The sequence below is a fragment of the Megascapheus bottae genome, chromosome 31 (genome assembly GCF_031878675.1).
Source record: "Megascapheus bottae isolate mThoBot1 chromosome 31, mThoBot2.hap1, whole genome shotgun sequence".
In the NCBI taxonomy this organism is placed as follows: domain Eukaryota; kingdom Metazoa; phylum Chordata; class Mammalia; order Rodentia; family Geomyidae; genus Megascapheus; species Megascapheus bottae.
This window is the reverse complement of record NC_143539.1, coordinates 7,023,780-7,051,771: the sequence shown is the minus strand read 5'-3', so window position 1 is coordinate 7,051,771 and position 27,992 is coordinate 7,023,780. Positions and strand designations below refer to the sequence as shown.

General features: G+C 58.2%; 1 protein-coding gene across 1 annotated transcript; it reads left to right on the top strand.

Moving 5' to 3' along the window:
* Positions 1-7: 7 nt before the first annotated feature.
* On the top strand, positions 8-23,660 carry Pak4 (p21 (RAC1) activated kinase 4). Its single transcript, XM_090321998.1, has 10 exons — positions 8-138; positions 16,511-16,583; positions 17,259-17,493; positions 18,682-19,140; positions 19,307-19,738; positions 20,362-20,495; positions 20,635-20,761; positions 21,477-21,602; positions 22,311-22,445; positions 22,777-23,660. The coding sequence occupies exons 3-10, from the start codon at positions 17,290-17,292 to the stop codon at positions 22,930-22,932; spliced, it is 1,773 nt and encodes a 590-aa protein (XP_090178124.1). The 5' UTR covers positions 8-138; positions 16,511-16,583; positions 17,259-17,289; the 3' UTR covers positions 22,933-23,660.
* The last annotated feature ends 4,332 nt before the right edge of the window (positions 23,661-27,992 follow it).

The following is a 27,992-nucleotide window of genomic DNA, read 5'->3' as shown; positions in this document are numbered from 1 at the left end:
CCCCGGATGTTCGTTGGAGATTCAACATGGCGGCGGCAGCGTCCGTGGTGGCGGCGGCGAGAGAGAGCTGAGGGCGGTGCGAGGGCGCCGAGTTCGGATCTGAGCAGCCCGGCCGCGAGCGATGACGGCTCCGAGCCGGTAGGTTAGGCGGTTTTTCGGGGTGTTGGGGGGGGGTGAGCTGGGAGGGGGCGATGTTTCACGAGAAGGGGGCGGGGCCGGAGGGAGTCAAAGGTCACCGGAGAGGGGAGTAGGGTCGCGAGTTCGGGGGTGGGCGGGGGGAGAATCAAAGCTGGGTGGGGGGGAGTTCAGAGGTCAAGGGGGCGTGGCGAAGGCGCGTGCGAAGTTGGAAACTTGAAGTGGGGGCGCTCGGAGGGGAGGTGACGGGATGGAAGCTCGGAAAGGAGGAAGGGGGGGGCCTTCAAGTGAAGTAGTTTTTAAAGAAGAGTTTGCGACCGCTGGGGTTAGAGGTCACCACCGGGAAGACCGCGGGGTCCGAGGTTAACCCTGGCAGGGGAGACTGAATGGGTTTGGTGGGGTGGAGGTGGTCTCTTAAAGGGGGCTCAAAATGGGCGTGGTTTAGAAGGCCCAAAGATGGGCGTGGCTTAGAGGGGCCGAAGATGGGCGTGACTCAGAGGGGCCGAAGATGGGCGTGGCTTAGAGGGGCCGAAGATGGGTGTGGCTTAGAGGGGCCGAAGATGGGCGTGGCTTAGAGGGGCCACGGATGGGCGTGGCTTAGAGGGGCCAAAGGTGAGAAGCCTGGCCTGGGCACAGGTGTCCAGGGACGTGGCTAACTCGGGGCCTCCTTGATGAGGGATTTTTACAAACCCGGCATTCGTTTATCTCTCCTGGCACTCTGGTCTGGGTGTTTGTCTACTTGTTTATGCCACTCCTGGGGTTTGGACCCCAGGCCAGGGTGCTGTCTGTCCTTGAGCTGTTGTGCTCAAGGCTTCAGAGTTCTGTCACCCTTGAGCCACAGGCCCCCGCTTCCGGGTTTTCTGGCGGTTTATTGGAGATAAGAGTCTCGGACTTTCCAGCCGGGATTGGCTTTGAATTGTGATCCTCAGATCTCAGCCTTCTGAGTAGCTAGGATGACAGGAACCATTTGTGCCCGGCTTCACCTTGCCATGTATTACACTGGCTGAGCCTGATCTGGGCCTAGACAGCTGAGAAGGAAGCCACCACCAATCTGGGGATAGTTACTGTTTAACAAGGCCTGGTGCTGTGAGAGGTACCGCGTTGAACACAGGATCTTTGTTAATGAAGGGAACTAATCCACTCTCCGAATGGAAATGGCAAGGTCTCAACTGCCTGGGAGGTGTATTTACTCTGATGGCCTCCGTTTCTGGAAGCAGCTGAAGCCCTGGCCACTCCCTGAGCAAGAAGGAGCGTGGAGCGTCTGTTTGACCTCCTGGGAAGGGTGTGATTTGGGAGGGGAGGTTTCTCTGACTTGTTGGAGTTGAGTGTTGGTGGGTGGCCCGGAGTCCCTGACACACACCCCAGTGCAGCCAGGTTGTATCTTCCCTGTTCTCAAAACCACTGAGCCCTAGCTCTCTCCCTGTGGTCCCACCTGCCACTCCCAGGGTAGCTTCTCAACTTTTCCATCTAGGGTTTTGACCTTCCTGTCCTGGCCATCTGGAATCCCGCCCTGCGTGATCTCTCTCCTTCTTTGCTCCTCTCCTAGCCCTCCCACCTCACTCAGGATTCTCTCCCTCTGTGGGCTTTCCCCGCCAGCTGGGCTGGGTAGTTGGGGGTGCGTGTGCGTTGGGGTGCATGTTTGCACTTTTTCTCCTGGGGGGGGGCGCTCCTGTATACTCCTGATTGCAGGGTGCTGGGGGGAGGAGGAGGAGCTGTTGGTCATTGTGCTGGGAGGGACTTCCACAAGTCTCCCTCAGGGTGCCCCCAGCCAGTGACCCCAGCCACATCTCCAGTGGTGGGGGGTGGGGCTGGAGAGTGCCCACACTCCGCCTGTCCCTGCTCAGTTTTGAGTCCCTGGAGAGGGTTGTAAAGGCTGTGGTGGGAGGCAGAGGGGAGGTGTGGAGACGGAGGACTGTGGAATTGGGGTCTGGCAGCAGTCTGTAGTCTGGAAGTCCCCCTGACACCCAAGTTCACTCCTGCTGCCTTAGAGGGCCAGAGCGGTCCCTTTGTCAAGCAGGCATGAAGGCAGTGCCCCCTCTAGACCTGCTGGAGGCTGCAGAGGGTGGTTGGCTGAGCCCTGGCCTGCAGTGGGTGTTGCCACCTGCCTCCCCCTTTCCTGCAGCAACCCCACCCCCACCCTGGCAGGGTCCGGCCACCTGGGAGACTGCCTGGCTCCACACCTTCCTGTGCCAGCTTGACGCAGATTGGAGGGAAGTGACTGGCTTTCCTTCAGGAGACCCAAGCTTGGCTGCCCGCCTTGTCGCCGTCAGCTTAGAGCCTCAGCTGGAGATTTAGTGGCCAGTTCTATTCCTTCTGTACAGTCTGAGCTATGAAGACATCTTACAGCATGTTGTGGGACATAGAGTAGCTAAGGCTTGGGAACAAGGGTGCTGTGGGTAACTTAAAACCCAGGGGCCCTTCCCGTGGGAGTGGGGGTGGACTGGGGGCTCCACCACACTGTCCCCTCCCTGCAGGAGGGCCCCACACCTGCCACTGCTTCCCTTCACAGAGCAATTGGTGTTGCTGTCCCTGGGTCATTCAGGGCTTTGGGTTTGAACTCAGGGAGCTGTCCATGAGCTTCTTTTGCTCAAGTGCTGTACCACTTGAACCACAGTTCCACTTCTGGCTTTTTGGTGGAGATAAGGGTCCCATGACTTTCTTACATTGGCTGGCTTCGAACCACCGTCTTCAAATCTCAGCCTCCTGAGTAGCTACAATGACAGGTGTGAGCCACCCGTGCTCCGCTGAGGATTTCCTTTTGGCTCTCCCAGGATTCATCCGTTAGCCTTTTGGTGGTCATTTAGATGGTCCTCTTGGGGCTGTCCCGAATGTGTTGTCCTGTGTGTGGGGTCAGAGGCTGGCTTAGGATTCTCCTTGCAGTAGAATGCTGGGTCTGGGGCCGGGAGTGTTTGCCTAGCATGCACGAAGACCCAAGTGTGATTCTTCCGTACCACATACACAGAAAAAAAAGCCAGAAGTAGATCTGTGGCTCAAGTGGTAGAGTGCTAGCCTTGAGAAATGCTCAGGCCTTGAGGATGATAATCAATCAATCAATCAATCAATAAATGCTGGCCTTGGGAACTGCGTGGAATGTCCCTGCCTTGGTCAGTGTGTGGCTTAGGGATTGCCACCAGGTCAGTGGACAACTACCTTTACATACCCGCCTTAGCTGGAGACTCCCCACCAAGACCCATGCTGAGGCAGGATTCAAACCCAGTCACTTTATTGTGATCTTGTTGTGGGCTTTGACAGACCAGTGTCTGCCCCTCGCTTCTTACTCAAAGTTCTGTTTGTATAGAAGTTCCCGGGGGCCTGCTGGATATGGGAATCTCTGTGTGTGTGTCACCTCCTGGCCAGCCTGATTTCCTGGCCAGACGCTCTTGGATACAGGGGTGTCCCCAGCAGCTGTTTGTCCCATCTCCTGAGCCCCAGATGCTTCCAGAAGGAAGCCGCCCCCTTCCAAGCCTCAGCTAGGGAAATGGAGGACCCTTCCCGCCCCAGCCACACATCCGGGGCCAGGGTTTATTGTCTGCTACTGGCTTGGCCTGCAGGAAGGTCAGAAGGGGAAGTCCCCAGGTCCCAGGGGAGCCAGCCATCCTGCCACAGAAGACAGGAGCCACGCGCATGGAAGCCACACGCATGGAAACATGGCCTCCCGGGGGACCTCCAGGTCCTGCCCTGCAGTATTCCCCTCTCCTCCCCCTGAACTTTTCTCAGCCTGCTTCCCAGCCTGGAACCCCAGAGAAGAGATGGCTCTGTGGGATCACAAACTTGGGGACCCACACGTGGGCTGAAGTGTCAGGGAGTCGGAGCATGGCCAGGTGTGTGGACTGGGGACGGCTGCTGACCTCATTTATCTTCCGGCACTTCCTCTGAACAAGGCCCACGTGACTGCACACGAGGGGATTGCCCGGTCCCCTATCTCTTCTTTCTGTCCTGAAGGCCTGCTCCTCCCTTCTGTCCCCAGGCCTGCAGTCTCCCCTCCCACCTTTCCGCCAGCCTTGCCCTCCCCCTCTGTGCTTTTACCCCGAAGTTGTAGGACCCCACACAGTATGGGTGTGCTGTGGGGTGAGCATGCGCCCTCTCCACCGCTCCCCCAGTTCTAAGCCTTGCTGAGGAACAGGTTGCATTGTGGAGGCATGGCCCCCGGGTCTGCACCCTGTCCCCACCTGGTGCTGCAGAGGTCATTGTGTGGGGTTGTCTGTGTCCCCAGCAACTGTGACAATGCAGGGACTCTTAAGCAGAACTTCCTGGCTCCATCTGGAGCTCCTACTCAGCTTCACATGGTAAAGGGGGGGGGCGTTGTGTGACACCAGGCACGTCACCACACCTGCGAGCTGGTGTGGGGGAGCACTCCTGTAATCCCGGCTCTGGGGAAGCTGAGGCCGGGTCATCAGTTCCAGGCCAACGTGGGCTAAAGAGTGAGTTAAGACCCTGTGTCAAAAAGAGAAAAGCCCCTGTGCCTCCTCACAGGGGCTTTGAAGGACGAAAATGTCATTTCAGAATGCAGCAAGTTTGGGGACTTACTAATGACAGGTGGATTCTAGGGTTCTAGGTACTTTCTGCAAATCAGCTCTGTGCCCTTCCTGTCAACCCCATTATCTCCTGTTTATAGGGCAGGAAATGGACCCAGGAGACCCACCCACCCGAGTCACCCGGTCAGCAGTGCTAGCCCTCAAACCCAGGAGCTCTGGAGGCTGCGGCCCCCTCCTACTCCCCTGGCTAAAAGGGGGTCATCTTCTCCCACCCTTCTAGTGTGTCCTCTCTCCAGGCAGCTGTAGCAGAGCCTCTGGGACACCTGGCGGGGTGTGTGTGTGTGTGTGTGTGTGTGTGTGTGTGATACTTCTTGAGTCCCTGAGCTCCTGATAAAGCACCATTGTGTGCCTTCCCTGTCCCAGCCCGGTGTCACCTCTCCCCAGCTGCAGAAAGCAGCCTGCCATCCTGGCCAGGAGTGATGCCAGGGACGCCCCTGCACCCACCGTCCCTCTCCTCTTCCCTCCCATCTCCATGGAAGCCTAGGGCACATTCACAATCCCATGGCTTTTTTTTTGGATGGTCATGGGGCTTGAACTCAGGGCCTGAGCACTGTCTGTGAGCTCTTTCTCTCAAGGCTAGCATTGCACCATGTTGGGCCACAGCTCCACTTCTGGTTTTCTGGTGGCTCCTTGGAAATAAGAATCTCACACACTTTCCTGCTTCTAGCTAGAATGACAGGCGTGAGCCACCAGTATCTGCCCCACAGCTTTTTTCCTTTTTCTTTGCAGTCCTGGGCTTGAGCTCAGGGCCTGAGCACTGTCCTTGGGCTTTCTCAAGGCTAGAGCTCTACCACTTGAGCCTCAGCACTACCTCCAGCTTTTTCTTTGTATGTGGTACTGAGGAATCGAACCCGGGTCTTCGTGCAAGCACTCTGCCACGAGGCCACACTCCCAGCCTCATGCTTTGTGAGAACCCCTGGCGAGCACCTGCTGTGGAATGGCAGCCCCTCTCTCTGGCCTCGGTGGCTGTTGTTGTGTCCCTGATTTGCCACCTGATGGAACTGCCAATGCCCCTTGGCCAGTTGCATATGTGAAATGGGTGCCTGGGGCCTTGGTAATGTCACATCAATAAGCACTGGGCAGCTGGGGACCATTGCCCACGTGAGGAATCGGGGCACAAAAGACCACTGGCCTAGTGAGGCAGGAGGGGTGGGCACAGAGGCCCGGCAGCCGCCCCCCATGGTGGGGTGCCCTTGGGGTGCTCTGCCTCCCCTCTCCATCCTGGTACCCGCCATGTAAGTACAGATGACATTGTGAGATTATTTATTTTTCTCCAACACTTGTTGTGATCTGGGGAGGAGCTGCTGGGAGGCAGAGGTCTGCAGTGAGTGACCTTGACACAGGGTGGCCTGTTTTCTGGACACAGGTGCATGAAAGGGAACTAATGGAGTGTGTGCCCGTGCCAACCCTGTGCCCAGGGCTGTGTGCTGTGTCTCCGCCCCATTCCCCCAGGCCCAGACCACAGCCCAGTCAGTCCTTCCTGGAGCCCAGGGCACTGTCACACCCCCTGACCCACTTCCCTGCCCTGTCCTGTCCTGTGCGTCCTGCCTCCGGCCTGGTGGCCTTCATAGGGCTGTCTTCCCCGTGGGCCACCCAAACTTGCTGTTTGTTCCTTTGCTTTCTTCTGCCTGTGCTGGGGCTTGAACTCAGGGTCTAGCCCCTGTCCTGAGCTCTTGGCACCACTTCTGATTTTCTGGTGGTTCATTGGAGGTAAGAGTTTTCCCAGACTTTTCTGCCCTGACTGACTTTGACCCTCAATCCTCAGATCTCAGCCTTCTGAGTAGCGTGGATTGCAGGTGTAGATTGCATAGATTGCAGGGGGTAGAGTTATGTTTACTTCTGAACACTTAATAATTTGTCTTTTCCTGTCTTTTTTTTTTTTTTTTTGCCAGTGCTGGGGCTTGAACTCAGAGCCTGAGCACTGTCCTTGGGTTTTCTCTGCCACTTGAGCCACAGCATCATTTCTGGCTTTTTCTATATGTATGTGGTACCAAGGAATCGAACCCGGGTCTTCATGCATGCTAGGCAAGCATTCTACCACTAGGCCCAACTCCCAACTCGGGAGGCTTGATTTTAAGACAACCAGAGTTGTCACTCAGTTTCTTATATTCGGCTTCTCTTGGTTGGCCTTGTTTTTAGTGTTTGCGAGGCAGAGGTCTCCAACCATCATTTAACACATCCGTGGTCTTCCTGCTCTGCCTGCTGTCCCCTGTGTCCTCTCCCCAGGGCCCAGCAGCGGGCTGTGTCTGCCCTCATTCCTCCCTAAGTGTCCTCTCACTTGTCCTTCAGTGTCCTTGGCTGCTCTTCTGAATTAGATGAGGACCGTGTCACCCCCCCCCCCCCCGAGGACCCTAGCCAGTGAAGGTGGTGTTTCTGGTTATTTGTATTTTCTCCAGTCTTTCTAAGAAAAGTGACCCCCAGCCAAAAGCCAGTATCGCACACCTATAATCTAGCTATCCTGACGTTGAGATCTGAGGATCCAGGTTCAAAGCTGGCCCATGCAGAAAAGCCTGTAAGACCCTTATCTCCAGTGACTCACCAAAAAGCCAGAATTGGAAGTGTGGTTCAAATGGTAGAGCACTCGCCCTGAGTGAAAAAGCTACAGGTCAGCACCCAGACCCTGAATTCAAGCCCCAGTACTAGCACAGAGAGGGAAAAAAAGTGGGGAGGGGGTGCTTAAGTCTTTACCCACCTCGTGTTGGGTTGATTTGGGGCAGGTCTGAGGCCTCAGGGGGTCTCCGCCCTCCACTCCCCAGGTTTGACCTTGTGGGGTGAGGACCCTGCTTCTTCCAGGCACTGCCAGGCTCCCTGGAATCCTGCAGAGGGTGGGCGGGCGGCTGCCCAGAGAGGAGGCTGTAATTTTCCTGCAATTTCAAGGGCTAATTAAAGGTTTTCCTTGACTAATCAGCTTACGGTTTAATTATGAGGGACCAAGCTCAGGGGTGCGGGAAGCCGCTCTGCTGGGGTCTCCCTGCCTTGTGGCAGGAAAGAATCCTCCAGCACGTGGGAGAGCTGGGATTGGGGGATCCCCACCCCACCTCTGCTTGGTGCTGAGTGCACTCCCCCTGTCCCCTGTGGGCTCTGGCTGCCATCACAGGCCTTCAGACCAGGTCTATAGTTGGGGGCCTTGAGGGCCAGGAGCTGCTGCATTGAGCCAGGCTGGGGGTCTTTTGTGTATGTGGCTGGCTGGGCCCTGACTAGACCCCCGTGAGCTTGTGGGAGTTTAAGGGGTCAGGGGGAGATGACCAGAGATGGCCGTGCCAGGCTGGGCTTCATTCCTTGCATTCCTTCGCAGGCCCCAGATTCCAGTGGTCCTAGGTGGGGGAGGGTAGGCCTTGTGGACACCGCCCCGCCCCCAGGCCTCTGGTCTGGATCTGCAGTCACCTGTCCCCATGGCAGCAGTGGATGGCCTGGGCTCTCCCTCTCCTCCTCCCTGGCAGAAGCTTCCAGCTTTCTGTTGTGGAGTGGGGTCCACTGAAGTGGAGGAGGTGGCTCGTGGTAGCAGGTAGCACCGATTCGATGGAGGACAGTGCCTGCTGGTCAGTGCTTGAATGCCAGAAGGGCTGTGTGGAAGATGAGGACACAGCACTGCTGCCAGCGGAGCCATCTGATAGCCAGAAGATAGCTGTGTCTCTTCCCTGGACCCCCATGGGGACAGCTCTGGTCCAGTTTCCTGTCTGCCCCAGGCCAGGCCCGAGATCCAAGTCCAGGTTCCCACTGGAAGCACAAGATTTGTGGTCTACCCAGCCACGCTGCTGTGATGACCCCGTGAGGCTCCCCATGACTGCCATAACCACCAGGGTACCTGGAGGGGTAGGCTGTGCTGAGATTTGCTGGCTGGGGTCCCCGGGGCCAAACACCCCAAGTTCTAGACTCTGATGAGCTTTGACTCCTTTTGCCTCAGAGGAATGGCCTCCTGCCTCCCCCGGTCACCCACTTAGCAATCGTGGCCAGTTTTCATTGCTGCTGTTCCTGGCAATCTCAAATCAAATCACAAATGGCGTACTTTTATCCATTTACTTATTTAGGCCTGTATCAGGGCTTGAATTCAGGGTCTCACCGTTTCAGCTTGCTTACTCACCTTTGGTGCTCTTGGTAGAGCACTTGAACCACGCCTCCATTCCAGCATTTTGCTGGTTATTTCATGGGCTTTCCTGGCCTGGGCTGGTTTGTGGCTAGGATCACAGGCATGAGCCACAGCACCTGACCCAGATTGTCTTAAATCCCCTTTTCATGACCAGATTTGGATCTAGGCTAGGTCTGCCCATGGCACGGTTGGAAGACCTGAAATTTTTGTCCTGGTCTGTTTCATGCTCCTGTGTTTACCATGGTGCTGTTTCTGGGGACTGGGACTGGGTCTGAGCGCCATGGTACAGGCTCAGCTTAGAAGAGGAGGCTGGGGGGTGTCTTAACTGGGCGGGTCCTGTTTGCTTAGCTTGTGTGCCTGTTGTCTGTGCTGCGGTCTGACGGACAGGGAGAATAATAGTTGTTAAGTTAAAGACCTAGAGTAGATTAAAAACAAGCTGAAGCCACTCCCTGTGGAGATGGTGCCTAGAAGCCGCAGGAGGGCCCTGGCTGAGCTGCCCAGCTGAAATGTGGTGGGTGGTCGGCTTCCGGTCCTTCCTCTCCTCCTCCTCCTCCTCCTCCTCCTCCTCCTCCTCCTCCTCCTCCTCCTCCTCTTCCTCCTCCTCCTCCTCCTCCTCCTCCTCCTCCTCCTCCTCCAGGGCTGTTAGGGACCGAGGCCCTTGGGCTGCCGTGATCTGGGCTCCTGTAGCTACTGTGTCTTCCTCCCTCCCCAGCTCCAGGGAGGCTCCTCTCCAGTGCTCTTTGAGACCCTGCTGGCACCCAGATTACCAGCCAGGACTCATGCAGGATGGGGTGGATTGGGCCTGGGATAGGGGCCTCCTCCCTCCTGCCCTGCCAAACTCCACAAGAGGTGACTGTCCAAGATGTCACTCAGCTGTGCCACCAAGTCCATGAGCCTGGACATGTGGCAACCCCACCCCTGCCCTGCTGGCCTCCGTGTCTCTGTTTTGGAAGCTGAGGGCTATTTTCCATGTGAGGCACTCAAAAGGGCCAATGTGGGGCTTCTCTTAGCGGCAGGGGTAGTGTTCAGGGGCCTGGCCCTTTGTGGGTACACCCCACACCCTATCAGGCTTAGGCCCTCTCCTCACAGAACTCCTGGTCTAGTGATGGAGGCAGAGAACCCAGGAGCAGTGGAGGCTCAGACTCTACCTGGGAAATCAGGGAAAGCTTCCTGGAGGAGGAGCCCTCTGGGCTGAGGCCTGAGAGTGGAGCCAAGGTACGTGGGAGTTTGTGCTCCTGGGAGTAGGAAGGGAATGGCAGGGTCAAGGGGTGAAAGCTGGGAAGAGGTGTGGCATTTTAATAAAGGAACAGAATTTTCAGTAAACTTGCAACTTTTGCACTTAACTACACATCCTCTTGTAAGAGCTGTGAGATCAAGTGGGGGAGGGGCGCCTCCTTGGCCCAGTTTCGCCCAGTGGTAACTTTGTACAAAGCTGGGGGGGGGTAGGATGCCAGTCTCGATCAGGGGAGACAAAGCTCCATCTGAGCTGCCTCCCCACCAGCAGCCATCGCTGTCTGCACCAGCCTTCCAGGTCTGTGCCCTGACCGCTGGGTGAGCGGACACGGCTGGGAAATGGAGTCAGAGTGGAGTTGGGGTGGAGGTAAGTGGGGCACCATCTTGAGTGGTCCAGCTGTGGGTCTCTGATGGCTCCAGCTGTTGCGGTTCTGCTGTTTGGCTCCTCTCGGTCTTCTTCCTAACTGGGTAGTTGCCTGCACAGCTCTGAGGTGCTGCTGTACCCAGGCCCTGGCCCGTGCGTGGGCCCTGTGACTGTGGCACTGCTTCCCCTCCTCAAGTGGACTCCTCCACAAAACCTTCTCATTTTGATTAGGCTGCCTTTTTTTGGGGGGGGGTCAGTTGTGGGGCTTGAACTCTGGGCCTGGCCACTGTCCCTGAGCTCTTCAGCTCAAGGCTAGTGCTCTACCCCTTGAGCCTCAGCACCACTTCTGGTTTTCTGGTGGTTAACTGGAGATAAGAGTCTCATGGACTTTAGTGCCTGGGCTGGCTTTGAACCATGATCCTCAGATCTCAGCCTCCTGAGTAGTTTTTTTTCCCCTAGAATGGTACCAGGATTTGAACTTTGGGCCTTCTTGTCTGGCAGGTGTTCTACCACTTGAGCCATGCCTCCGGCCCTTTTTTTGGCTTAGACATTTTTCAGATTATGTCTCACATTTTGGTTCACAGCCAGTCTTGGACTATAAACTTCCTATCTGTGCGTTCTATATAACAAGAATTACAGGTGGTGCCATCACTCTGGCTTCTTGGTTGAGATGGAGGCTTTGAACCTCCATCCGCAGATCTCAGCCTCCTGAGTAGCTAGGATTACAGGCGTGAGCCACCAGCACCCAGCTGGGATGACATTTCAAAGATGCTGTCATCATCAGTAGTGAAATAATAAGTCAGACGCAGGGCGAAGCTTCTTCAACCCAGGCCCTCCCTGCTCACAGCAGTGGTGGTGGGTCCATGGCTGTGGGGGGTGGAGGGAGGGAGGGGGACAGTGGAGGGCTCCTGCAGGGGGCTGCAGTAGAGTACACAAAGGTCTGCCTGACCCAGCAGAAAGTGGTCCTGAAAGGGGGGCTGTATGGCAGGCTTGCGTGCACCAATGGGGGTTGGGCTGAAGTGTGAATGTGATCCAAGCCTGGCAGCCAGCTCCTGTCTGCAGAGATGGGGGAGACAGACGGGGTGGGTGAGCAGAGGCCAAGGGAAGCCTTGCATTCTTCAGAGAGGCCAGTCAGACAGCAGATGACCCATCTTGTCCTCTGGATCTAGGGTCCTGGCACAGGACTGGGAGGCAGCGTGGGGCAGATCGGGGTGCATAGAAGAATCACAAGACGACACACAGACACGCGTGTTTTTAAATTATGACCCTGCACACTTGAAGAATCATCTGATGCAGTGTATCGCACAGTGATCTCTGCAGAGGAAAGCCCACGTGCCTCTCCATGGGAATAGGGGCCCACTTCTCCCTGTACCCCCAAAACTCCTGGCCCCTTGTCTGCCTTTCCCTGTACCCCCAGAGTTCCTAGCTCCTCGCTCACCTCTGGTTTTGCCACCTTTGCATGTGTCTCTCACAGCCTTCTGTGCCTGCCTAAACGGTGAATTGGGTTCCACCTTGTTTTCCTCAGCCCTGTCGTTTGAGGTTGAGCAGTGATGGGCTCGAACTCCTGCCCGCGCCTCTGGAGTGCTGAGACTACAGGTGTGCGGCACAGGCCAGGCTCTTTCTTAGCCTGGAGATCTCTTTCCAGGAACCGGTGGATGAATATTTGTCCTGTTTGCAGGCTGCTGTGGTTCACCGTGCTACCTGGAATGAACCTTCCAGGGGCCCTGCTATTTGCATCCAGAAAGTACTCGCCAGGTCCCGAGTGTGTTTTCCACTCCCTGGATGCCGCTAGTGTGGGAGCGTGTGGGGTGCTGCCGCTGGCTATGGAGCTGGTGGCCGGGTCTGAGAGAGGAGGAGCCCTCACGCCTTGTAGGGGAGCCTCCAGGAATGGGGGACAGCAGACACGGGGAGGAGCCTCCCGTGTCTGTTTATCCGTTGGCCTGAATTAAGGAAAGGGCAAATGAATCTGCGTCCTCTCCTGGGCCCGGCAGGGAAGTCCAACCCTGACCCCTCCCCGCGGCCCAAACCGGCCCATCTGGTTTGGGGAGGACGCCCCGCCTGGCTGTGCCTGGCACTCCACCCCTGCTGGGCAGGGCTGGCCCGAGGCTGCGCCTGGCCCTGGGCTGGGCGCCGGTTCTGGGAGGAGCAGAGCAGAGCCAAGCCGAGCAGGGGGGGGGGAGGCCTGGGCTCAGGACACCTGGACGCCCAGCTGCTCACAGGTGGGGCGGGCCCGGGGAGGCACGTGACCAGCCAGGCTCCGGAGCAGGTGCCGGCCTGGGAAGCTGGGAAGAGCGGTGCACGTGCACTCACCGAGGCTCAGGCCGGCCTGTGGGGCAGGTGGGGTCTGGAGGGAGTAGGGGAGAGGGGAGGCTGGCGGTCCTTTCTCCTGCTGCTGACCATTCTCACTGCCCTATAGAGCTCTGGGCACGTCACCCAGCCTCTCTAGCCTGCCCCTCCCTCCGCAGGGTTGGTTACCCTGCAAGCAGCGCAGCGTGGCACCCAGGCACCCTGCCTCCCTCCCCAGCTCCAGTTTCCCCTTTCATCTCACCCTCCCTGCACTTGCTGGCATCCCTGCCTGGGAGGAGGCAGGACTGTAGCCCTGCTTCCAGCCCCCCTCCAATCTGAGGGTACCCCATCCTGCCTCACCTGGACCCCTCCCCAGGAGCCATGTGTTCTTGGAGCCTTGGGTCTCAGGCCAGCCCTCTGGCCGCAGCTGTGACCACGTGGCCGTCTCCAGCTTGCCTGCCTTCTGCCCTCTGTCTCCCCCCTCCACTGCCTGTGGGTGGGGCCAGGGGCCAGGGCCACCCTTTTTCTGGGGCCAGGGTGTACCAGGTGGCAGGTCCTGCTGGGGCTTGGCCAGTGTGAGGGCAGGCCCATGAGCCTCCAGGCTCGCCTGGCCCCAGCGTCTGCTGGGCCCCAGCCTTCTGCTGGGCCTGAGGCTCCAGGCTTTACTCCGGGCAGCCTGCACAGTGACTGGCCGTGGGACCGCAGTCTAGTTCTGCATTTCATTTCCTTAATCCTTTCTTTTATGTTTTTAATTATAGTTGTTTTTGTTTTTGTCAGTCGTGGGGCTTGAACTTAGAGTCTGGGCTCTGTGCTTGAGCTCTTTTCCTCCAGGCTAGCACTCTACCACCAGAACCACAGTGCCGTAGGCATAGACATGTGACTATCTGGGGGTCTACCTCTCAGCACATGTGACAGTCACCCAGTGTCCATAGGAGGGTGGAGTGGATCCCAGGCATGTGACTTCTTGGGGCTCGTGGCCTGCGTGCACCCACAGGGCCGCCACCCTGCCTTCTTGGGGCTCCCTTCAGACCATGGCAGCCACCCTGGAGGAAGTAAGATGCTCCAAAGGACTGCCTGGGCCGTCTTGCACATGTGTGTTCATTCATTGATGCATGCATTCATTCACTCACCCATCCAGCAGCAGTAGTGAGAGTGGCAGTGAGCACTCAGCTGCTGAAGAGGTGGGGAAAAGGTGGGGCTCAGGCTGGGTGCATTTGGGGGACCAGACCAAGGCCTGGTGTATGCGTGGTTAGGACAGAGCCTCGCGTGTGGCGGGCACCTCCTGGCTTTCCTGGCCTTTCCCATGCCCACTGCTGACTGCACTGTGCTGCAAGTCCCGTTCCTGAGATCACACTGCCCTCTGGGGCTTTCATTGGTGACTGTCACCTGCTCCCTAGCCTCTGAATGTCCTCTGTAGGGCCCATGTCAGCCATCGATCCATCCATCCATCCATCCATCCCTCCATCCATCCCTCCGCGCACTCCTTTGTGTGGATCTGTCCTGGGGAGGCTCAGGAGAGCCGGTAAATGTGGAGGTGCTCAGCCAGGCTGTGGGAGCCTCCTGTGTTGCCAAGGCAAGCTAGACTACTGTCTGCGCTCAGAGCCCAGGCCTGGAGGGTGGGGATAAACTGAGGCGGTGCGGTTGGTATGCAGGCAGGGGACGCCGAGCACTTGGTCATTGCAGTGCACCAGGCCCTCCATGCCGGCCTCAGAGCTTGGGGGAGGGAGGCCACGGATGCACACACGTGTGTACACACACAGTCTCCTCGCCCTCTCCCCGGGCTGACTCCGGGGGCTGTTACGACGGTCATAGGGGTGCAGGTGGCTAGGAAAATTCAACGTTTTTCAGCCATTAGCATCCATGAGATTATTACAAACTAACTTTTTATTGTTGTTTTTCTTTTTCCTTTGCAGTACTGGGTGTTTTTGTTTTTTTTTTTGAACTGCGGGCCTCTCTCTTGCTCAACTGGTGCTCTTTCACTGGACTCAGACTCTCCTCTTCCTCCTTTGTCCCTGTCCAAGTCCCTGGGCCACTCTGCCTCTAGGTTCCAAGTCAGGGTCTCAGGGGGTGTCTGGGGTGTCAGACAGGAGACACAGGTAGACTGATTAACCTCAGGGGTTCAAGTGCTCCTGGGGCTGAGCAGTGCAGTAGGTATTGGGGTACAGCAGGGAGCAGGAAGGACAGCCACTCCTGGTTTGTAGGGCTGGCCCTTCAGTGCAGGGGCAGAATCCCCTTGTGGCATCTGTCCCCCGGTATGGATGGTACAGTGGTGCCAGGAGAGGCCCAAGGTTAGGAGAGAGGCTAGGACATCACCTGTAAAGTTTCCTGGACACTTCTAGAGCCAGCTCCGCATCACCTTTGTGAGCCTCCATTTCCACATCTGTGAGGCGTTCAAGGTGCCCAGTGCACCTGAAGCCTCTGAGCTTCAGGTGGCCACTGGCCAGGTTGGAGTCCTCACCAACTCCCTGTGGTAGCCAGGACAGTGTTGGCACTGGAGCTGCTCTAGGGAGCATGGTAGCCTTAAAGACAGGTGGTCAGATGTTGCCAAGGGCCTGCAGCTCTAGATTGAGTCCCTGTCGGTGGAGGCCGACCAGGCCAGATAGGATAGGAGGTGGCAGGGCATAGTCTGGGTGGGCCAGCCTTGAGAAGAGAGCACCCGCTGCTGATGTCATGGTGACTGGCATTGAGCTCAGTAGTTGTGGTGGCCCTGGGCCTGGCATGCAGTGTGACTCCAGCCACAGTCATCCCTGTCTTTAACAGAAGGGAAACAGAGGCACGGAGTTGCTTGGTCAGGGCAGGTGTCGAGCTCTCTGATGTGGGCTGGGTTGGCCTGTTCCACTTGTGGGATACAGAAGTGAGGCCCCACAGCTCCCCTCTCCTCTGCTCCCTTCCCTCCCCCTGCCTGACAGCGAAGCACTGAGCTGGCCTGGAGCTGGGTGGGGCCCTGCCTGGTCTCTATAAACATGGCCAGTTCCTCTGTTTGTCCTGCCCTCTGTGCAGTGCCCAGAGGAAAGGGGTGGCTCAGGCAAATATCCGTAGGTGTGCCCCTCTGCTGCTTCCCCTGTTCAGGGGTGATGGGGGGGGATTTGCACAGCACTGGGGGAACGATGGGTCATGATCACCTTCTTCCCTTCCCCCCCCAGGCTCTGCCCTCCCCTCCACGACTGTGAGTGATCCCTGCTCCTGCCAGCTGCCTTAGGGCTGTGAGGAGGGGGCACTGAGAGGCTATGCCACAAGTTCAGGGCCTGGACAGGAAGGACACAGAAGGCCCGGAGGTCACAGAGCATGGGGCTCGTGGCAAGACCATGTAGGAAAGGGGGAACCTTGGGATTTGAGATGGACCACAGCAGCTGGAACTCAAAAGATGAGGAGCCCAGGGCAGGTCAGGGCTGTGGGAATGGCTGCCTGAGACCCTGAGGCAGAAACCCAGGGTGTCCAGCCCAAGTCCAGTGACCCAGGCAAGTAGAGAAGCAGGTGGGGAGAGCCCTGGGCAGCAGCTCCGGCCTCCTGGCCTCCTGGGGCCCGTTGAGACAGGCTGGCCACCCGCGGCCACCCGCCCCCACCCGCCTCCCACTGAACTACAGCTGCCAAACCAGTTCCCTAGCTGGCGTCCTGCCCTGTCCTTGGTCCTTCCTCCAAGTTGGGTACTCGAGCTGGGTACTCGCCTCCCCTTCTGAGCTGCTCACTCCCGAAGAGGTCATCCTGCAGAGCCCAGCGCTGTGCCAGACACTGAGAGTCCTCTGGGAAGGAGACAGGTCCCCACTGGCACCCCTGTCCCAAGATGCCTGACCTCCCTGGGGACGGGGCACCCCAGAGGCCAGAGGCCTGGCGGAGAGTTACACACGCACACTGTCTCATCTTGTTCCACAGATGACTGAGCCACAGCCCCAAGAGGCGACGCCACCCGTTCAAGGGCGCTCGTAGCCCACCAGCCTCCAATCAGGTGTGTGAGACAGGAAATGCAGGGTGGCATGCCAGGGTTGGGCTTTTTGTTTTTCCTGCTTTTCATTCAGTTTGTGGACCCAAAGAAGGAGTCAGTGCTTTCCAGCAATGATTAGCCTCTTACCCCACTTACCCTGAGCATTCACTCGAGACATGCTGACTTGTTTCCTGTGAAGACCCAGCGCCTAAAAATTGGGGAGTATGGCAGTGTAGACCCCTGACAGCTGTGTCTCTAGCTATTGGTGGAGGAGTAAGCATGGGGGTGGCATCTCCAGCTTACATCAGTTCTGGTCAAGCACTCGGGTGGGGTGGCCAGCTCTGAGAGTGGCATGGCCGAGGGCTGGGGACTTGGGGGTGGCTCTCCTGGGCTGGTCAGGGTACTCTCAGAATTGAAGGAGGGAGTAGGGAGGGATTCGTGGGGGGGGGTCTGAAGGAGAGGGTTCCAGGCTAAAACCCTGATGAGAGGTGAGACAGATGTGGAGGCGGGGCTGTGAGTCAGGGAGGACGCAGAGCCTGGGCTCAGAGGCCAGGGAGGAGGCTGCTGCCCCCTAGTGGTCCAGCTGGGGAGGCCTGGGGGAGGGGACCAGGACCAGCTGAGGGACAGCTGGGTGGATTTGGGTGGCCCTCTATCCAGCACTGACTCTACCCCCTGTGGTGATTCCTTCCACTGGCCCAGGCCCGCAGGAGCCCCAGCCCTAGGAGGCGCCATGTTTGGGAAGAGGAAGAAGCGGGTGGAAATCTCAGCCCCGTCCAACTTCGAGCATCGCGTGCACACAGGCTTTGACCAGCACGAGCAGAAGTTCACGGGACTGCCCCGCCAGTGGCAGAGCCTGATTGAGGAGTCAGCCCGGCGGCCCAAGCCCCTCATCGACCCTGCCTGCATCACCTCCATCCAGCCTGGGGCACCCAAGGTGCGCTGCCATACCTGTGCAGACCCCACCCCCACCTCCCATGTACCTGGCCTCCCCCCCCCCCCCCCCCCCCCCCCCCGCCCCACAGCTGCCTCCAGGGAAGTTGTGAGAGTTACTATAGTCTTGATGTCCATATGTGGCTTCCAGCCAGGCAGCCCCAGGGCCAGGTGCCTGCTGGGAGGACAGCCAGGTTTGTTCCCAGTGGGTAGAGTGGGCAGGCCTATTGGTCATCAGGCTCGATGCCCAACAGGCCTGCGGCTGATTCATTCTCTCCTGCTGCCAGCTCGGGATTAGCCAGGTAACCGTGGCCAGTGCCCGGGGTTGGCTCACCCGAGTCCCCCACCCCCAGGGTGCTCCAGGTCCCTTCCAGGAGAGGCAGGAGCAGCCAGGACTGTGGGTGGCTGGAGTGAGGCCGGGTTCTCTGCACCTCTCCTGGCATGCTAGCCACTGCTGTAAGGGCTGAGAGGTAGCAGGACTGGGGATGGAGGAAAGGACCGGTGTCCTCAATAAACAGATGCACAAGCTGCTGGTTCCTGCATCCCACCCCAGTCTTGAGATGGATCCCAGGGGCTCTCCCACCTGAGCCACGCCCCAGCTGGTCGCTGACACTTAGACTGGGTGGTCAACAGGGCCCCAGAAGGAGGACAGCCAGCCAGGGTGCACCCAGGGGATCCAGGAGGCAGCCTGGTCCTCTCCTTGAGACCAAGGCCTTTCTCACTCTCTGCACCCCACCCTCAGCCTCCAGGGGGGCAGGGATTGTGGTTTTAGGGTTAATGACCTTGGTGGCCTGCAGGGGAAGAGTACTGAGCCCGGCCCGACCTAGCGGCCTGTAATTTGCGGCTCTCTAGGGCTGATTACAGACCACGCAGCCTCTCCCTCCCTCCTTCCCGCAGGCCTGACTCTCCCCAGTCTGGAGAGCTAGGGAAAGATGGGGTGCACCTCAAGGATACCACCCAGGCTGCTGAGCCTGTTCCTTCAGCACCCACAGTTGCAGCTGACTTCTGGGGGGGGGGGCTGCAGGGACCCTGGTCCCTCCCCACTCCCACCGTCCACCATACTACTCACCCATGGCATTGCTTCATTCCGTCTCTGTCTTGTCTCTGTGTGTGTGTTGTTCTGTCTCCATGCCGGATGTGTGTCCTGTACCCCTTCCTTGCCCGGCCCCCGCCCCGCATTGCCCTGCCCCAGACCATCGTGCGTGGCAGCAAAGGTGCCAAAGATGGGGCCCTCACTCTGCTGCTCGATGAGTTCGAGAACATGTCGGTGACACGCTCCAACTCCCTGCGGAGAGACAGCCCACCACCCCCGGCCCGTGCCCGCCAGGAGAACGGGGTGCCAGAGGAGCAAGGGCCCCCAGCCCGGGGGGCCCCAGAGAAGGCTGGAGGCCGAGGCCGGCCCACTGGGCGCAGTGAGGCGGGTGGCAGCAGTGGTGACAGGAGGAGGGGGGGCCAGGAGAAGAGGCCCAAGTCTTCCAGGGAGAGCCCGGCAGGACCCCAGGAGTCCTCCCGGGACAAACGCCCTCTCTCTGGGCCTGACGTCAGCACCCCTCAACCTGCGGGTCTGGCCGGCGGGGCGAAGCTGGCAGCTGGCAGGCCCTTTAACACATACCCACGGGCGGACACGGACCACCCTCCCCGGGGTGCCCAGGTAACCTGTCCCCACCCCAAGATGTCCTGGTCCCCTGCCTGCTCCCTGTCCCCCCACCAGCCCTGCCCAGCCCTGTCATTGCTCATCCTGATCACCCGTGTGTCTGTCCCTCAGCCCGGGAGGAGCTGGCCCTCCGCCGCTCACAACTGCCTCTCTTCTGTTTCAGGGGGAGCCACACACTTTGGCCCCTAATGGTCCATCCACGGGGGGTCTGGCCGCCCCTCAGTCCTCCCGGCCTCCCACCCGAGCCCACGGTGCCCCCAGCCCTGGCATGCTGGGCCCCCACGCCTCTGAGCCCCAGCTGGCCCCTCCAGCCCGAGCCCTTGCTGCTCCTGCTGCACCCCCCGCTCCTGGCCCCGCCGGGCCCCGCTCCCCACAACGGGAGCCCCAGCGAGTATCCCACGAGCAATTCCGGGCTGCCCTGCAGCTGGTAGTGGACCCTGGGGACCCGCGCTCCTACCTGGACAACTTCATCAAGATTGGCGAGGGCTCCACGGGCATCGTGTGCATCGCCACCGTGCGCAGCTCGGGCAAGCTGGTGGCCGTCAAGAAGATGGACCTGCGCAAGCAGCAGCGGCGGGAGCTGCTCTTCAACGAGGTGCTCGGGGCGCCCCCCCCCCCAGCCTCCCCAAGCCCCAGTCCCGCCCCAACCCCGTCCAGGCCGCCATCGTTTGTCTCCCGCACCTCGGAGGGGCCCACCCACTCCCCTTCAGCTCCTGGCCAGCTCTTGGCATCGCTGACCGTTCCCACACCACAGCCAAGGAGCTCGTGGTCCCTCTGCGGCCCGCCCCGGCCAAGCTCCGGGTTCTTTCCAACTTCCGGCCCCCGCTCTCAGGGGTGGGTGGGAGGTCCCCCTCCTCCGATGCTGGAGGCTGGGCAGGGCCGGCCCCCGCCGTCTGCCCTCCACGCTGCCCCAGCCTGGCCCTTCTGGTCCTTTTGCCCGGAGTGCAGCATGCTGCAGGTGCATGCGCACATGCGCACATGCGCTCGTACCTTTAACCGCCCCTCCTCTCTGTCCTCCCGCTCGGCCCCAGCCCTTCCCGCCCTCTCTTAGACACCGCTAGAGACCTGCCGGGACTGGCCAGGACGGGAGGGGAAGCGTGGTGGTGTGAGGGGTGCAGGGCCCACTCCTCAGCTTCAAGCTGGCTGCTGGCTTTTGGCGGCAGTGAGGTGGGGAGCAAGGCCCAGACGCAGGGGCCGCGCTGACCCCGCTCCCCGCAGGTGGTGATCATGAGGGACCACCGGCACGAGAACGTGGTGGAGATGTACAACAGCTACCTGGTGGGGGACGAGCTCTGGGTGGTGATGGAGTTCCTGGAGGGAGGCGCCCTCACCGACATCGTCACCCACACCAGGTACGCATGCGTGTGCTCCCCCCCCCACACACACACCAGGTGCGCATGCGCACGCTCTCCCGCCACCCCTACGGAGGCGGGGCTGTGCCTGCTCAGGCCCAGGCGGACCCCGAGTGCCCAGTCCCTCCCTCCCACGCAGGATGAACGAGGAGCAGATCGCTGCTGTGTGCCTGGCTGTGCTGCAGGCCCTATCCGTGCTGCACGCCCAGGGTGTCATCCATCGGGACATCAAGAGTGACTCCATCCTGCTGACGCACGACGGCAGGGTGAGCGGGCAGGCACTGGCGGGGTGGGCTCTGAGGCCAAGTTCAGGGCCAGAAAGGACAATCAAGCGGCTCAGGTCCAGGCCAGTAGGGGCCAGGCTATCCCTGCACACGGGAGGGACTGGCTTGGGCCCACAGCCACATGCTGGCCAGCCTGGCAGCCAGGGTGCAAACATGGCTGAACTGAAGTGTCCACAACATGGGGTTGTGACCTGTGCCCCCTGAGGCCCATTGTACTCTCACAAATATCAGGGCCTCCCTCCTTCCCCCAGCAGCTCAACCCCACGTTATGGAATTGCATGCACCTCATGTGGGAGTTTGCTGGGGATGAGAAGATTCATAGACCACCCCCAGCTCTAATGAAGGTGTAAATCCTTGGTTCTGGGGACCTGGATGTTGCTAAGACTGGTGTGTACTTGTTCACACACACATACACACCTGGGTCAGGGCTGTGTGCCTCAGACCTCTGAGCAGAACACACTTCTCTGAGGAGACCTATGAAATGAAACTGCCCTAAGACTGGCCCTCCCTGCCGATCCATCTCTCCTTGCCCAGGTTTACCCAAGAGCCCCAGGGTTCCGGGGCAGCCTCCACGCTGCCCACCCTGGGCAGTGCAGTGGAGCTACAGTGGCCAAGGCCAAGCTGGCAGATAGGTGGACACCCCTGTTTGTCCTCGCCCAGACCAATGCCCCTGACCCACCACCTCTACCCGGCCCAGGTGAAGCTGTCAGACTTCGGGTTCTGTGCCCAGGTGAGCAAGGAGGTGCCACGGAGGAAGTCACTGGTTGGCACACCCTACTGGATGGCCCCGGAGCTCATCTCCCGCCTTCCCTACGGGCCAGAGGTGAGCCCAGCAGTCCTGCTGGCAATGGGAACAGCTGGCATGGGGAAGGGGCCAGTCTCAAGGAAAGGAGGGAGGATTGTACAGTGTACCTGTGTTCATTCCTCCATTCATTGCCGATTGAGTACTAGCTTGAAGAAAACCGTGAAAGCTAGTTATGGCGAAACTGAAGTAGCCAGCACCTGTGGTTCACACTTGTAATTATAGCTACACAGGAGGCTGAGACCTGGAAGAGCAGGGTTCAAAGCCAGCCCATGCAGAAAAGTCCTCAAGAAAGAAAAAAAAAAATCTGAAGGTGATGAGCCCTACACTGTGAAGTTTGGGGGGCCAGGCTTCAGACAGCCCTCTCTGTGCACATTAGTTTCCTATGTTACTTTGGTCCCTTGTGGGTGCAGAGCCAGCCTAGTGGGGGACCCCCACTGGCCTAGATATTTTGGCCAAAATCCCAAGACTGAAACTGATTGGCTTGACATAGGTAATGTACACCTTTCTGAACCAATCCCTATTTTCCAGTTGCTGGACTGGATTGGGCCGCCTGGGTCATGGCTCACCTTGGTGGGAGGGGTTTCACCATAGCTTAGCTGAGGTTAGCTACAGGTTCTGTGGAGTACGAGGGATGTAGCCAGCCAGGCACTACAGACCTAGGCCCCAGACTCGCAGGGCCCTGGGTGTCTTAAAGCCCAGTGCTGCCCTGCCTCACCCCCCACCCAGGTGGACATCTGGTCACTGGGGGTAATGGTGATCGAGATGGTAGATGGGGAACCCCCCTACTTCAATGAGCCACCCCTCAAAGCCATGAAGATGATCCGGGACAACCTGCCGCCCCGACTGAAGAACCTGCACAAGGTGGGCCTCCTGGCAGGGAGGGCACATGGCACATGACATGTCGGACAGCGGGCTGGCCCAGGTGGCTTCCGGCTCTGGCCTGTGTGTCTACATGCAGAGGCTGGCAGGTCTCAGGCCCGCCTGGTGGGAAGGGACTCTTCCAAGGCTCGGCTGCAGCCCACTCCCTGCCCAGCCACAAGTGTGGAGGGCCTGGTCCCTGGGACCTTCGGGTGGGTGGTAGCCCTGCCACGCAGCTGGCCCCAATCCAGGCAGGATGGGCTCTTTAGACAAGGGCAGAAAGTGTGCGTCAGAGCCCATGAGCCCCTCTCCCTGAGCCTGTCTCCTCCCCCAGGTCTCACCCTCCCTGAAGGGCTTCCTGGACCGCCTGCTGGTGCGTGACCCGGCCCAGCGGGCCACAGCCGCCGAGCTGCTGAAGCACCCATTCCTGACCAAGGCGGGGCCGCCTGCCAGCATCGTGCCCCTCATGCGCCAGCACCGCACCAGATGAGGCCAGTGCTGCCTGAACCAAAGAGCGCATGCGCTGCCCTGCACCCAGCCGCGTGGTCACACACTGCCCTCCGTGCTGGGCCTCCAGGGACCCCACTACTGAACCCAGATCTTGATTCTGGGGCCTCAGATGACACGGGGAGTCTTGTGGGAGAAGTGAGGCTCCCTGGGCCCCGCCTCCAGGACAGGCCCCTCCCGGTGCTTGTCCAGGGAGGAGGAGCCACCCAGCACTGGAAACCGCAGCAGGGGCCCTGGGACAGAGAGACCACCAGGAGAGAGGGTGTCGCGTGTGCACACATGTATGAGTATACGTGTGTGGGGGTGTATGCACACATGTAGGTGTGTCCTCACACACTCAAAGTCTAGCTACTCTGTCCTCAGCCTGCAAGTTGCAATCTCAGACCTTCCCCTCCCCCCAGCCCCCTCCCCCTGAGCCATTGTGGGGGTCAATCATGAATGTCTGAAGAGTGGCCTTTCCCCAGAGCCCTGCGCCCCCTTTTCTGTCACTGGAGGGGGGTGTGAGGACTCTGCAGAAGTGTCTTCTGCGCCAGACGCCTCTGTTTTCTAGAAGTCTATTTATATTGTCATTTTATAACACTATCTCTTGCCCCTGACCGGGGACAGGCGACTCCTGGTCCCGTGGGCAGCTGGGGACAGGCCCACGGCTGCCCTGCCCCGTCCCCTCCCGTCCCTTGTTAGTTTTACAATTAAAACATTTTCTTGTTTGGGTGTGTGCTATGTGGACATCTTCTGCTGGCGATCTTGGGTGGGAATTGGGGACAGGGTCTGGTGTCCCCTATGGCTCCTGGTCTCTCGGGGCCTGTCCCCTCCACCCTGCCCGGACCTCGGGCTCCCAGACCACCGGGAGCATGCCGCCTTCTTAATACAGGAGTTCTGTTCCTCAGCATTCTGGGGGGACAAGCAAGGAGCCACCCCATCAGTGGAGACAGGAGGCCACTCAGCCTTGGAAGGATCTAGACTAGTGTTGGGACCCAGTGCCTCCTCCCCAGAGCCTTCCCGATCAGCAGCATAGTCACTGCAAGAAGTGGCCTTCTGGGCTAGGCAGAGTTGGAGACTCCCGACACCAGAAATGAAGGTGAGGTCAGCCAGGCAGGTGTGCTGTTGGTGATTGTGTTCAAAGTACAGCGAGGATCCGGTCAGACAGGTTCACAAGCCCCAGGCTGACTCAGCCTAGGTGGTACTTGGCAGTTAGCATTTCTTTTTTCTTTTTCTTTTTGCCAGTCCTGTAGCTTGAACTCAGTCTGAGCACTGTCTTTGGGCTTCCTCAAGGCTAGAGCTCTACCGCTTGAGCCACAGCACTACTTCTGGCTTTTTCTATGTATGTGGTACGGAGGAATCGAACCCAGGTCTTTGTGCGTGCTAGGCAGGCACTCTACCACCGGGTAAACTCCCCACCCTTTCTATTTAGGTTTTTTTTTTGAGGCAATCCCACCAGGTAGCCCAAGCTGGCTTCAAACTCTCGATCAACCCTGTGCCTCAGTCTCCCAAATGTTGGGGACTGAAGCAAAATGGGGCCCTGCAGCATGCTGGCTCATGGGGTGACTGTTGATATCTCAGCAGAGTGGGCAGGTTGAGCACTGTTTCTGGCCTGCTGGGCATAGGGCTGGCCCTCCCTGCCTGGCAAGCAGAGCCACCATACCTGTCAGCGCTGAGCTGGGGACACTCAGCAAACAGACCTGCTGAAGGCCCTGCCCGATGAGCAAATGGTGACCAAGGGAAACTATTTGAGAAGTCATAGGCCACCAGAAGCAAGGACCGGGTGTGGCAGAGCAGAGCCAAAGTATGGAATATTCTGGGATGGGAGTGCCCGGGCTGCCTTCTGTACAATCAAAGAGGAACCATCACCAGGTTGTAGAAGTAGATTCTCCTGCCTCCCCAAGGCTTGTTCCTGAGTCCTGACAGAACCCTATCTGGAGCGGGTTGAACAGTGTCCACCTCCCTCAACCCCCCCCCAAAAAAATAGGGGTGGCCAGGAACCAGTGGCACAGGCTCCTAGCTACTCAGGAGGCTGAGATCTAAGGATCACGGTTCAAAGCCAGCCCAAACACTAAAGTCGGTGAGATTCTTTATCTCCAAATAACCACCAGAAAACCAGAAGTGGTGCTGTGACTCAAGTGGTAGAGCACTAGCCTTGAGCTGAAGAACTCAGGCACAGCACCCAGGCCCAGAGTTCAAGCACAATGACCAACCCCACCCTACCCCCCCCAAAAAATAGGGGTGTTAATTCCCTAATCCTTGGGATTCAGGAATACTATTTTATCTGGCAAAAGCTTGGGACCTGGAGGTAAGATCCGACTGTACTAATGGCCTGGATGGAGCTTCCACCTTCCAGGACAATGAGATAGCATCCTCCTGTCATCTCAGCTACTTGGAAGCTGCAGACAGGAGGATCGAGGTTGGAGGCTAGACATCTGGCAAGAGCGTGATGCTCCATCTTTAAAAGAACTAAAGCAAGCCAGGTTCTGGTAGCTCCCACCTTTAATTCTATCTACTCAGGAGGCTGAGATCTGAGGACCACAGTTTGAAGCTGGACTGGACAGGAAAGTCTGTGAGACTCCTCTCCAATGAGCCACCAGAAAACCAAACGAGATGCTGTGGCTAAAAGTAGTGGAGCACTAGCCTTGAGTAAAAATAACTCAGGAACAGTGTGCAGTCCCTGAGTTCAAACCCCATGACCGGGAAAAAAAAAGAATAAAGTGTTGAAGGAATGGCTCAAGTTGTAGAGCGCCCACCTGGCCAAGCACCTTGGGTTCAAATCCCAGTATCAATAAAGCAACAAAAATAAGGAACTGGGGTCCCTGGAGGCCTTCAGTAGCCCCCCCACCCCCCACCAAAGGATTAGAACACCTCCAACTAGGCTCTGCCTCTTCAAGGTGCCATCACCACTTCACAAAAGCACCAAGCTGGGGACCATGTGTGAACGCTCCATGGAGCCTTCCAAACTTAGAACATAAGCTTGTTGGGAAAGGGTTGTGTGGCTGTAGCTTCAGCCACAGAGGCCCTTGGGCCATGGAGACAAGTTTGTGAGGTTGTGTTTGAATCCTCTTGGCTTTCCTGGTCACAAGATGTACCCTTGGGTTCTTCGGATTTTTTTTTTTTTTGAGCAATCCCAGGGCTTGAACTCAGGGCCTGGGCTCTGCCCCTGAGCCTCTTTGTGCTGAAGGCTAGCCCTCTACCACTTGAGCCACAGTGCCACTTCCAGCTTTTTCTGATTCGTTTATTGGAGATAAGAGTCTCATGGACTTTCCTGCCCAGGCTGGTCTCAAACCTTGATCCTCAGATCTCAGCCTCCTGAGTAGCTGGGATTACAAGTGTGAGCCACTGGCACCTGACTATATACTAGTTACTTTGAGACAGTGTCTCACTTCCTGCCTGACGGTGTGTGTCTGGACCGTGAGCCTTCTATTTTTCATTTCACACCGTAGCTGGAATGATAGTCAGACACCATCCCACCCAGTATCTCAGTCTCAGGGACTTCTGCCTGGGCTTCTGCGTGGAACCATGATCCTGATCTCAGCCTTCTTCCAAGTAGCCTTCTTCCAGTGTGAGCCACCGGCATCCAAGGGTTCCAGAGTTAAGTAGAAGGGGTTTTTGTTGGAGGGGGTCTTGTTTTTTTTCTCTCCTAGGTTCTGGGGTTTACCAGAAGCCCAAGGTGTGGGAGCCACTGAATGTGAGGATATGAGACGTGAGGAGAAGGACATCTCAGAAGTAGACAATGTCACCAGCAAAAAAAAAACCCTGAGACAAAACGGGGTGTGTAGCTCAGTGGTAGAGTGCTTGCCTAGTATGCATGAGACACTGGGTTTAACCCTACCCCACCCCAACACCAAAACAAAACATCTCTCCATGCATTTAACCCAGGAGCGGTGGCACAAGCCTGCATTCTCAGCACTTGAGAGGCCCAGACAGGAGGATCCTGAGTGGAAGACCAGCCTGAGCTACAGAACAAGAGCCTCCCCCTGCCCGACTAGATAAAAGGCCCAGTCCTGGTGGCTCATGCCTGTAATCACAGCTACTCAGGAGATTAAGGATAGCGGTTCAAAGCCAGCCCAAGCAGGAAAGTCCATGAAACTTTTTTTTTTGAACGTCTGTGGACTTTTTCCTCAAGGGTAGCGCTCTACCACTTGAGCCACAGCACCATTTCCAGCTTTTTCTATGTATGTGGTACCGAGGAATCAAACCTGGGTCTAGCAGGCACCACTAGGCCACGCCCCCGGGCCCTTGTGCGACTCTTGTCACCAGTGAGCCAACAGAAAACTGGAAGTGGATTCTGTGTCTCTAAGTGGTAGAGTGCTAGCCTTGAGCAGGCTTTGGTTGGTTTGTCCTTCCCAACCCCTGGTGTTTTCCTACCTCAGGGCAGATCAGGTCACCCCTCTGCCTCAGTTTCCTGGTCCCATCCAGCATACTGGAAGACAGTCAACAAATGTTAACCATGGGTGTCTGCGTAAGTGTTTGGTAACTCACCCACATGCCAGCTGGGCAAGGTCAGGGGAGTTACCAGACCTCTCTGTGCTGGCTTTCCTGACCTGCAAAATGGGCACAGTGACAGTGTTGGACTTCCTGAGGTGTGTGGGGGCCCTGCCTGGCACACAGGCAGCCCTCAATTACATGGAGCCCTGCTCCTCCCCCATGTCTGACAGCACCTTGTGTCTCAGTGTCCCCCCTACCCCCGGGGGCAGGGAATGTAGGACAGGAAGTGCCCGTGGAACTGTGGGTACTCGTAAACCTGCTGTGACCTCTACCTGTACACTGCCAATCATTTGTTCCTCTTTATTTTATTTGAGTTATGCAGATCCTGGGCTTTAGAAGGAGTGGGTTGACACGGGGCCGGCTGTGCAGCCCAGGCTGTCTTGGAACCTCCTTGAGTCAGCCTTCTATGCACTACCAAGCCTGGCCAATGAAGTTAGCGGGGAGGGCTTGTGGCTTCTGTTCTAGGTCCCCTACCCCCCCCTCCAACTCTGGGCTTACCTGGGCAAGGTGTGGGATGGGACTGACCAAAAGCATCCAGCTCTACAGGTTTTCCTACCCCGCAGCATCCTT

What these genes read in the sequence shown, in the direction of transcription:
- Pak4 (XM_090321998.1), top strand. Translation starts at nt 17,290, where the DNA reads ATGTTTGGGAAGAGGAAGAAGCGGGTGGAAATCTCAGCCCCGTCCAAC. An exon ending in ACCCTCCCCGGGGTGCCCAG is followed by an intron (nt 19,141 to 19,306) that starts GTAACCTGTCCC and finishes CTTCTGTTTCAG; the next exon opens with GGGGAGCCACACACTTTGGC. An exon ending in GACATCGTCACCCACACCAG is followed by an intron (nt 20,496 to 20,634) that starts GTACGCATGCGT and finishes CCTCCCACGCAG; the next exon opens with GATGAACGAGGAGCAGATCG.